Source organism: Silurus meridionalis, chromosome 16 (assembly GCF_014805685.1).
Source record: "Silurus meridionalis isolate SWU-2019-XX chromosome 16, ASM1480568v1, whole genome shotgun sequence".
NCBI lineage: Eukaryota > Metazoa > Chordata > Actinopteri > Siluriformes > Siluridae > Silurus > Silurus meridionalis.
The window spans coordinates 52,982-65,000 of NC_060899.1; the positions used below are offsets into that span (position 1 = coordinate 52,982).

Sequence of the window (12,019 nt, forward strand, 5' to 3'; positions counted from 1 at the left end):
TTTACCCAAAGCCCCTTTACAGGAGTTGACTGTTAATCACTTCCCCAGCAATGGGGTTGATGTTACGGATGATTGGTGTGTAATTATAAGCTAAATATTATTATTCAGTCATGTGGCATCAGTAAAGATCTTTCACTCTTCAGGTGAAAGGTGACAGTATACCAAAAATGTATATTTGTAATTGATTTATTTCTGTAAAGTTGCTTCGGGACACGCTACACAGATCACACTCAACTTAAAACTAAATACCAAAAACTCTAAACGTGAACTGAAATAGACATCATCATCAGAATCATTACAGTTTTCACTCATTTTCATTTTTACAGCAGCATCAGAATCAGATACCAAACATTCAGGCAAACTTCTGATTATAATCAGTTTAATAAAATGTCATAATTTTATTCAAAATAAATCAACAATTCTAATAAAAGTGTGTGCATCACTGTGTGTGTGTGTGTGTGTGTGTGTGTGTGTGTGTGTGTGTGTGTGTGTGTGTGTGTGTTACTGTGTGTGTATCACTGAGTGTGTATTTCTGTGTGTGTGTATGACTGTATTTCTGTGTGTGTGTAGGACTGTGTGTATAACTGTGTGTATGACTGTATGTATATGTATGTATATGTGTGTGCATGACTGTGTGTATGACTGTATGTATATGTATGTATATGTGTGTGCATGACTGTATGTATATGTATATATGTGTGTGCATGACTGTATGTATATGTATATATGTGTGTATATGTGTGCATGACTGTATATATATATATATATATGTGTGTACATGACTGTGTGTATGACTGTATGTATATTTATGTATATGTGTGTACATGTCTGTGTGTTTAACATTGTATGACTGTATGTGTGTGTGTGTGTGTGTGTGTGTGTGTGTGTGTGTGTGTGTGTATGGGTGTGTGTGTGTGTATGTATATATATGTGTGTATGACTGTGTATGACTGTATGTATATTTATGTATGTGTGTACATATCTGTGTGTTTAACTATGTATGACTGTATGTATATGTGTGTATATGTGTGTATATGTGTGTCCATGACTGTGTGTATGACTGTATGTATGTGTGCATGTCTGTGTGTATAACTGAGTATGACTGTATGTATATGTGTGTGCATGTGCGTATTTGTGTTATATACTGTATTTGTGTTTATGTGTATATGACTGTGTGTGTGTGTGTGTGTGTGTGTGTGTATGTATGTGTGTGTATATGTGTGTATATGTGTCCATGACTGTATGTATGACTGTATGTATGTGTGTGCATGTCTGTGTGTATAACTGAGTATGACTGTATGTATATGTGTGTGCATGTGCGTATTTGTGTTATATACTGTATTTGTGTTTATGTGTGTTTGTGTATATGACTGTGTGTGTGTGTGTGTGTGTGTGTGTGTGTGTGTGTGTATGTGTGTGTATATGTGTGCATGTTCGTATGTATATTATATATATGTGTTATATATTTGTGTATGACTGTGTGTGTGTGTGTGTGTGTGTGAGTGTGTGTGTATGATTGTGTATGACTGTGTGTATCACTGCATGTGTATCTATTATTACTTAAGTTGCTCAGAAATTCCTCAGCAATGCAGTCATGTCACTGCTTGAGTTGAATCTCACTGTAACAAAAATAAAATAAAATATATATATATATATATATATATATATATATATATATATATATATATATATATATATATATATACACGTACATACGTGTGTGTGTTTGTGTGTGTTTGTACAGACCATGTGATGTATGCTGCTCTGTATCAGAGTGATCAGTTTCCTCTTCAGCAGTGTCACTCTGAATAAAACAACCAGATACAAGTGAAAAACACTTTACTTCTGTGTGTGTTTGTTGTTGCGTGCGTGTGTGTGTGTGAATTTACTCTGCCTTTCTCCTGCAGTTTCTTCTTTAGTTCAACATTCTCCTTCTGAAGAACTTTATTCTATAGGAAGAACACACACATATATACACACACACACACACACACACACACACACACACATACATTTACAGCATTTGGCAGACGCCCTTATCCAGAGCGACTTACAACTGAGCAGCGGAGGGTTTTAGGGCTTTTACTCAAGAGCCCAGCAGTGGCAGCTTGGTGGTGGTGGGATTTGAACCTGTGATCTTCTGATCCAAAGCCCCAATGCCTTAACCACTGAGCTACCACCTCCCACACACACGCGCACACATGCACATGTACAAACAGACACAACATACAAAAAGCGAGAGATACACAGTGATAATGATTTACAGTTTCATATTTTTTATTTATAAAGATAAATGGTTAAAAAAAATAATTCGAGAAATAACAATATAATTAGTGAAAAAATACACATTATTATTATTATTACATAATTGTGTAATTGCAAAGTCTTTCTGTCTAATAAGAGCATTTTAGTGCATAATTGATTATTATATTAGTGATTATTGATCATTAAATCTATGAGGAGAATATTCATATTTTTTAGAAATTATTTTTATTTTACTGTTTATATGAAAAGCAGAAAATCAAATGATTTGGTTCCCAAAATAAACATTTTCTAACTATTTTACTGTGAGGAAAAATATTGCCCCCCCTGCAGCTTTATCACTCTCACCAGAGGTTATGTACTTAATTATTTTAACACAAACACCATATTTTAATTAACAATAATTTTATACATTTATGTTTTCAAAAGCACCTTGTGTCTGAGGGCCTCCACCACCAGATCACGACTTCCTCTCATGCTATCTAGACATCTGCTGGACTGAAACACATCTCCAATCACAGACACCAGCAGATGAGACTGAAAACAAAAGAGAATTCATAACACATACTACCATAATACACACCATAACCTATAAATTATATATTGTATATACTTTATAGTAAAGTATAATTGTCAGCCAATCAGACAGAAATCAGCCAATCAGAAATCATCATGCTAACTCCTCACTCACTGTTCTTTTAATTCAGAGTCTTTATTTACATCCTTTCTTATATAACAAAAAAATCTGTCAGAATGTCACCATGGCAACCAACTGTTCATTAAATAACATTAATGCAATTAGCTAATTAGCATAGCAATAAATGTTTAAAAGGTCAGGATCAGATTGGAATCATGATCAGATCAAATCAGATCAGATCAGATCAGATTAAGATAGATAGATAGATAGATAGATAGATAGATAGATAGATAGATAGATAGATAGATAGATAGAAAGAAAGAAAGAAAGAAAAAAAGAAAGTAAGAAAGAAAGAAAGAAAGAAAGAAAGAAAGAACATTATTAACTTGCTAATAGACCAGCAGACTTGAGGTGATTTACAGTGACAATGTAAACATTGCATCAGTGTAACAGCAGAAGTGCGAATGGCATTAAAGCAGCATGCGATTGCTTCTAAAAAGTAAAGGTTAGTCAAGTCTTCTTTATCCTGTAGTCCACCACCATCTTCTTGGTTTTGGCTACATTGGGGAGCAGATGTTTTTACATAAACTATTCCACAAAGTAATGTCTGAAGGTGGCAGAGTGTGGTGTTTTTGTAGTTCCAATTGGGAGTGGGCCTTTTGCAGTAGATACTTAACTGCATCATTCATACCTCTCTGTGGTTGGCAGGCAAACTGCAGGAAGTCAATTAAAGTGCAGACCTGAGGTCTAAGATGGAACAGCACTAGTCTCTGCAAAACCTGCATGATGTACAAACCCGATTCCAAAAAAGTTGTGACACTGTACAAAGCCTCTCAGAGTGGCAGTGTCTCTCAAAGGTCAAGAGGGACAAAGTATCACCAGTTTCCCCAATGCTGCGGTGAAAAACAGTGGAGCAATTTTAGAAGGGAGTTTCTCAGAGGAAGATTGCAAAGAGTTTGATGTTATTATCATCTACAGTGCATAATATCATCCAAAGATTCAGAGAATCTGGAACAATCTCTGTGCGTAAGGGTCAAGGCCGGAAAACCATACTGGATGCCCGTGGTCTTCGGGCCCTTAGATGGCACTGCATCACATACAGGAATGCTACTGTAATGGAAATCACAACATGGGCTCAGGATAACTTCCAGAAAACATTGTCGGTGAACACAATCCACCGTGCCAATCGTGGTTGCTGGCTAAAACTCTATAGGTCAAAAAAGAAGCCATATCTAAACACGATCCAGAAGCACAGGCATTTTAAAATGGACTGTGGCAAAGTGGAAAACTGTTCTGTGGTCAGACTAATCAAAATTTGAAGTTCTTTTTGGAAAACTGGGATGTCATCTGGATTAAAGAGGACAAGGACAACCCAAGTTGCTATCAGCGCTCAGTTCAGAAGCCTGCATCTCTGATGGTATGGGGTTGCATGAGTGCGTGTGGCATGGGCAGCTGCACATCTGGAAAGGCACCATCACTGTTGAAAGGTATATCCAAGTTCTATAACAACATATGCTCCCATCCAGATGACTTCTCTTTCAGGGAAGACCTTGCATTTTCCTAAATACTGCATCAATTACAACATTATGGCTGAGTAGAAGAAGGATCCAGGTATTGAAATGGCCAGCCTGCAGTCCAGATCTTTCACCCATAGAAAACATTTGCCGCATCATAAAGAGGAAGATGCGATAAAGAAGACCTGAGACAGTTGAGCAACTAGAAGCCTGTATTAGACAAGAATGGGACAACATTCCTATTCCTAAACTTGAGCAACTTGTCTCCTAGTCCCCAGACGTTTGCAGACTGTTATAAAAAGAAGAGGGGATGCCACACAGTGGTAAACATGGCCTTGTCCCAACTTTTTTGAGATGTGTAGATGCCATGAAATTTAAAATCAACTTATACATTTTCTCAGTTTAAACATTTGATATGTCATCTATGTTGTATTCTGAATAAAATATTGACATTTGAAACTTCCACATCATTGCATTCTGTTTTTATTCACAATTTGTACAGTGTCCCAACTTTTTTGTAATCCGGTTTATATGTGAAGGCTATGGGTCTGTATAGACTGTCACTACCCTTGGACTGATTCCATCAGGTCCCCCATCTTTCCCAAGCTCCGTATTCTCCACCTCTCTTAATCTGATCAGGAGTGACAGGTGGGGAGTGGAAGCTTTGATCCCCCTGGGCTGTTATTTTTCTTTGAAACTGGTTATCTGCTTCATGCCAGCCAACATGTCAATGGCATGTTCTGCTGAAGCCTACCCTTCCAGCTTCAATGTTCTTCCTCAGTTTTAGCAAGACTTTGAGCAGTTGGTATTGGCCCACCTAAAGAAGGTGACAGAACAGATGCTGGATCCCCTACAGTTTGCCTACTGAGCAAACAGATCGGTGGATGATGCAGTCAACATGGGGCTACAATACATTCTGCAACACCTTGACTGCCCAGAAACATATGCCCGGATTCTGTTTGTTGAATTCAGTTTTCAATACAATAATTCCAAGAATTCTCCAGCCCTAACTTCTAAAACTCACTATACCCCCTGCCATCTTTTACTGGATCACCAGCTTACTGACATGCATGAAACAACAGGTGAGACTGGGAGGTGTTACCTCTGGTATTCAGACAGACATCACTGGTGCTCCTCAGGGATGTGTTCTCTCCCCACTTCTATTCTCCTACTATACGAATAACTGCATATCAAGTGGCCCAACTGTTAAACTCCTGAAATTTACAGATGACACCACGCTCATCTGACTCATCCAAGATGGCAGTGAGTCTGCATATGAGGAGGTGAAGCAGCTGGTGCTATGGTGCAGTCAGATCAACCTAGAGCTAAACACACTCAAAACTGTGGAGATGATAGTGGACTTTAGGAAACACCCTTCAACACTACCCACCTTACAATATCCAACAGCCCTGTGTCATCTGAGGAGAACTTCAAGTTTCAGGGCACTACAATTACCCAAAACCTGAAATGGGAGTCCAACATAAACTCCATTTAAAAAAAATCCCAGCAGTGGATGTATTTCCTACGCCAGTTAAGGAAGTACAGTCTGCCACAGGAGCTGTTAATGCAGTTCTACACTGCAGTCGTCGAATCTGTCCTCTGCTCATCAATCACCATCTTTTTTGGAGCAGCAACAAATCAGGACAGAAACAGACTGCAGAAAACAGTTAAAACAGCAGAAAAAATAATTGGTTCTCCCCTGCCCACTTTACAGGACTTTACAGAAACCAGGCCAGAAAAATCACTACTGACCCTTCGCACCCTGGACACAACCTTCCATCTGGCAGGTGCTACAGAACTTTGTTCACCAAAACTGCCAGACACAGGAACAGTTTCTTTCCCCAAGCAATCAGCCTCATTGCCAACTCACCATAAATATATTCCCTGCTTCATATCTATCAGAACTGTCAGTCATCACTTCATCCATATATGTTACACACACTATTGCTGCTGTATATTGTACAAAGTCCTAAATTAACTCTTTATCATACCTGACACACAAAACTGTTCATATGCACTACCATGCACTGATGATGTATGACAGTTTCACGTACATGTATAATGTATGACCCATGCAGCGTCTGCATTGGCTGCCAGTGGTATGTAAACAATATCCATAATGGTGATTGGAATTCACTTGGAAGATAATATGAATGTAAATCAACAGCGAAGAGTTCAATGGTTGGGAAACAGTGACACTTTTTCACAGTAACGGCTTACAGTATTAGTTGTTTACAAACAGTGCAAACCCTCTGTTCTTTTTCTCATAGCTCAATTCAGCATCTTCTATCAAACCTAACCCTAACCCTAACTTTTTTTTTTTTTTTTTTTTTTTTTTTTTTTATGAAAAAGGAAATGAAGAGGTAAAAAAGTAAAAAACTGATACGAGTGAAATCATTAGGAAAAACATCTTTGAAAATGCTGAAATCATGATCTTGGTTAGAGCAGGATCAGGATCAGTGTCAGAATCAGGATCAGTGTCAGGATCAGGGTAAGGATTAGTTTCAGGATCAGGATCTAGAATCAGGATCAGAGTGTTATGAGTGTAATGTTGTACTCACAAATTTTGTGCTCTGGAAGACGTAGCAGTGACTTGAGTCGAGAGCCGGATGATTTGCTATGAAGCCAAACAGTTTGGACTGAAACTGATGAACAGCGCAGAAAGACACGGACGAGAGAGTGCAGGAGTACAGCATGAACTAACAAACAGACAGGAAGTGAGAGTGAGACAGTGTGAGAGTGAGACAGGAGTGAGAAAGATACAGGGGTGAGACGATAAGAGAAAATGACAGTGAGACAGGAGTGAGAGAGAGTAAAATTGAGAAATGAGTAAGAGTGGAACATGACAAAAAAATGACAGAGAGAGAGAGAGAGAGAGATTTTTACTTTAGTCTTATTTTCCAAGATGTCGATGGAACTTTTGGAGAGAAACAGATGAACTTTATTTTTCTTCTTTTTTTCTGTCTTTAAACGAAAAACACACAAAACATGAAACTGCACAAATTTTATTCTAGTTTTATTCTGATTAATTAAATAATAATAAATAAGTGACGACCTGCAGTGCTGCAGCAGCTTCCATCAGAATCTCCATCCCAACCGCCGCACCACCTCTACACGGCCTAGGAACTGTGGAACACACACACACACACACACACACACACACACACACACACACACACACACACATACACACACACACACACACACACACACACACACATACACACACACACACACACACACACACACACACACACACACACACACACACATACACATGAACATACAGTACACATGAACATGCACATGCACACACACACACACACACACACACACACACACACACACACACACACAAACATACACACATTCACACACAAACATATATGCACACACAAATATACACAAATAAATATGCACACACAAATATGCACACACACACACAAACAAACACGCACATACACACACACACAATCATTTACACACACACACAAATATGCAGACACAAACATACACACATGCACACACACACATACACACAAATATGTACACACAAACATAGACACAAATATACACACCAACATACACACAAATATGCACACACAAACATAGACACAAATATGCACACACCAACATACACATGCACAAATATGCACAAGCAAACATACACACGCACAAATATGCACACGCAAACATACACATGCACAAATATGCACACAAACATACACGCACAAATATGCACACACAAACATATATACACACACACAAATATGTATACACAAACATACACACGCACAAATATGCACACAAACATACACACAGAAATATGCACACACAAACATACACACAAATATGCAAACACACACATACACACACACAAACATACACATACAAATATGCACACAAACATACACATGCACAAATATGCACAAACAAATATACACACATATACAAAATGCACACACAAACATACACACACATACAAATATGCACAAACAAATATACACACACACACAAATATGCATACACAAACATACACATGCACACACACACATACACACACACAAATATGCACACACAAACATATATACACACACACAAATATGCATACACAAACATACACACGCACAAATATGTACACACACAAACATACACACAGAAATATGCACACACCAACATACACACAAATATGCAAACACACACATACACACACACAAACATACACACATACAAATATGCACACACAAATATACACATGCACAAATATGCACAAACAAATATACACACATATACAAAATGCACACACAAACATACACACACATACAAATATGCACACAAACAAACACACATATATACACACAAACAAAAACATGCACAAATACGCACACACAAACATACACACAAATATGCACACACCAACAAACACACACATATATGGACACACAAACATACACACGCACAAATATGGTGGTAGCTCAGTGGTTAAGGCATTGGGCTTTGGATCAGAAGATCACAGGTTCAAATCCACCACCAAGCTGCCACTGCTGGGCCCTTGAGCAAAGTCCTAAAAAAACCATCCTCTGCTCAGTTGTAAGTCGCTCTGGATAAGGGCGTCTGCCAAAATGGGGCAAAATGTAAAAAAAAAAAAAAATATGCACACACAAACATACACATGCACAAATATGCACACACAAATATGCAAACAAACACAAACATATACGCATGCACAAATATGCACACACACACACAAACATACACACACAAATATGCATACACAAACATACACACACAAAAACATTAATGTCTCTGGTAAACAGACACTTGCTGTTAATTAGAAAAACTGCACTCACTTTAACAGAGAAGGAAATTTCACTGTCATTTTCACTGTCCATCATCTTTCTCTTTCTCTCTCTCCAGCACAGAAAGGAAAAACACAACCTGAAAAACACCAATATATACACAACAAGGTTTCTCTCTCTTTGTATAAAATGATATAAACATAAAATCACTTTAATCTAAACTGCATCAATAACTTTAATTTATTTAATTTTAGTTCAGATTTTATGTTTAGAGTTTTTAACAGACACTAAACATCTACATTCTTTATAAAACTTTATAACCTCTTTATCTCTGTAAAGCTGCTATGGGGCAATGTTCACTATCAGTTTGTTCCTTTATAAGTTTCTCCCTAATCAGTGACCCAGTGGTGACTGTGATGAAGGAAAAACTCCCTGAGACTTCATGAGGAAGAAACCTTGTGAGGAACCAGACTCTAAACAGAACCTCATCCTCAACACTGAATGTCCATCATTACAGTTCCATCAGTGTTGAGGTTAGAAACTGTTCAGTGATGTTTACAAGCAGAACTGTTCATACAAACTGTGGTCCTGAGCACATTGTAGCAGACTGTTGATATTAATTAAAGTCCAAATCCATCCTCAAAGTTCTTTAGTTGCTCTTCATGGATCTTTAGGCTGTTGACATGGAACCATCCTCAGTAACACACACACACTCGCACAAACACACAAACTGAAATAAATGCAAAAACACTTACACTGTTCGTGTGAAGGTTGTTCTGAACTCGTCTTCAATCTGACCTTCCCTCAAGTTAACTTCCTCTGTAAATGACTAACTGAACTGGATTTCTTTACTGCAGCGTCTCTGAGAGATTATCAGCACTAATCACATTTACTGCAGTGTCTTAACCTTTACCTTGCACAATAAACACTAACTCACTTCCTGAAAGAAACAATGAGCCTGAGGAGAGCTGAAGTGTATCTAAAGCTTTTTAAAGATACTTGTTCAGAGGGTTGTCGGGAAGGGTGCTTATTTTGAGGGGTTTTGTGGAGAAGGGTATTTCGTCCTTTTTTTGGGTGCCACCGGGGTGTGTGTGAAATTGTTTTATTTATTATAAAATCTAAAAGTTGGAGAAAAAATCAAGGAACCAAAAGAAGTTTATAACTAACAAAGGGGAAAGAATAATATTTTCAGACCTCAGGCAAAAAACAAAAACTTACAGAAGGCAACGAGAAATAGTAGTTAAAACAACAAAGCACAACAAACTGACCACATGTAATAACCAAGCAAAGAACAAACACAAATAGGAACTTAAACAGGAACAGGGAGATTGATAGCAGCAGAAAACAATAAATGGTTAGTGAAGTCCAGAGACACACTAGTGACATCTACTGGCTAAAACAATGAAGCAAAAAGACAGAATAAAAGAAGAGCAGAATCCTGACACAACCTCCAAACCTGACAAAAGTGTATTTATTCAGGGGGTTTTTGGGGAGGAGGGTATTCATTTTGAGGGGTATATTAATAGTTAAATGGGAAAGGGCAATAATGGGCATAAATGCCGCAAATGTAAATGTAAATGAATAGCCTGTAGATGGAGCCACTGATCTGCTGAATGAATTTGACAAAGTGGAAGAGAGAGACGAGTGGGAGAGGCAGAATACTACCAATTTACTTTAATGTTTTGCACTTGTTGACTTCTTTTTCACCTTCCACTTGTCTGTCAAGTAAACAATTGTGTCACATTATACAGGTTTCAACTCATTCTTCTGCTCATGAAGACTACATCTATGGTGACTTGCTTACTTCACTCCAAATGGGTCAAGAACAAACCACACTTGAGTTGTACAGAAAAGCTTAGAGGGAGTGTAGATACACAGTGTTTAAATCAAGAGGTTTGAGGGTGATTTGGAGAAGTGCACTTGGTTACAGGTTATTTGAAGAAGTGTATATTATTCTAACTGTTATTGAAACAGGTCCTGCAGCTGTTTTAGTTCTAAATCATTTCCATCAGTGATCAATGAGACGTTCCTGTCCTGAATGAAGTGCACTCCAGATGCGCACTCTGTCTGACATTAAGGGGCTTTCTGAAAAAATGCAACTTCAAAGTGAACTTAAAGAAATTTAAACACAACCAGGAAAAGTATGTAGGAGACTCAATGTTCCTCAACTTCAGTTCAACAAGATGGACATTTAAAAAATGAACAGACAAGAGGGATGAAAGAAAGAAAGAAAGAAAGAAAGAAAGAAAGAAAGAAAGAAAGAAAGAAAGAAAGATAGTTAATGCTGAACTGAAACACAGTAAAGAGAGATAGAGATTGGAATGGATTGATTTCTCTGTTTCTTTGTGCTCAGTGAGAGAAAATGCAGGAGGAAAATGGGAAAAGATTTATAGAAGAGAAATGTCATGTGTTTCTGCTCACTCTTCCTTCTACAGTATGGTCACGTCTCACACACTTTTAACACTGCTGTGATGTTCACATGTGGCTGCTAAAATGACTTACTGTGATCTGAGTAAATAAAGTAAATAAACATCAAATCCTGTTCAGACTTTGCTGACATTTACACAGAATAAAGAAGATCATCAGCAGATCATCAGCAGATCATCAGTGGAGGCTTCGCACCAACACACATTCTGTTAGACATTAATCAAATGAAAGCCGTGTGTCCTTCAGGATGAACATTCGATTTTGTCAGATGAAGAGCTGGACACAGGACCGAGAGAGACAGAACGAGAGAAAGAGAGAGAGAGAGAGAGAGAGAGAGAGAGAAGAGAGAGGGAGCGAGACAAAGAACATAGATAGAGAGA

At 38.0% G+C, this 12,019-nt stretch overlaps 1 protein-coding gene across 3 annotated transcripts; it reads right to left on the minus strand.

The window, feature by feature from the left end:
* Positions 1-1,426: 1,426 nt before the first annotated feature.
* LOC124398741 (PTB domain-containing engulfment adapter protein 1-like) lies at positions 1,427-10,039 on the minus strand. 3 transcript variants are annotated; one of them, XM_046869032.1, is made up of 9 exons: positions 9,968-10,038; positions 9,264-9,351; positions 7,469-7,539; positions 7,300-7,377; positions 6,975-7,112; positions 2,695-2,799; positions 1,890-1,949; positions 1,747-1,804; positions 1,427-1,619 (listed from the first exon to the last, which is right to left on the minus strand). In XM_046869032.1, exons 3-9 carry the CDS (start codon positions 7,502-7,504, stop codon positions 1,570-1,572), a joined length of 525 nt encoding a protein of 174 aa, XP_046724988.1. In that variant the 5' UTR covers positions 7,505-7,539; positions 9,264-9,351; positions 9,968-10,038; the 3' UTR covers positions 1,427-1,569. The 3 variants fall into 3 exon arrangements, with proteins under 3 accessions (XP_046724988.1, XP_046724989.1, XP_046724990.1); XM_046869033.1 differs by lacking the exon at positions 9,968-10,038 and adding an exon at positions 9,534-9,734; XM_046869034.1 differs by lacking the exon at positions 7,300-7,377 and having other exon boundaries at positions 9,968-10,039.
* Between the last annotated feature and the right edge of the window lie 1,980 nt (positions 10,040-12,019).

What these genes read in the sequence shown, in the direction of transcription:
- LOC124398741 (XM_046869032.1), bottom strand. Translation starts at nt 7,504, where the DNA reads ATGGAGATTCTGATGGAAGCTGCTGCAGCACTGCAG. An exon ending in TCTTGGAAAATAAGACTAAA is followed by an intron (nt 7,113 to 7,299) that starts GTAAAAATCTCT and finishes TCTGTTTGTTAG; the next exon opens with TTCATGCTGTACTCCTGCAC. An exon ending in TGGAGGCCCTCAGACACAAG is followed by an intron (nt 1,950 to 2,694) that starts GTGCTTTTGAAA and finishes TTCTTCCTATAG; the next exon opens with AATAAAGTTCTTCAGAAGGA.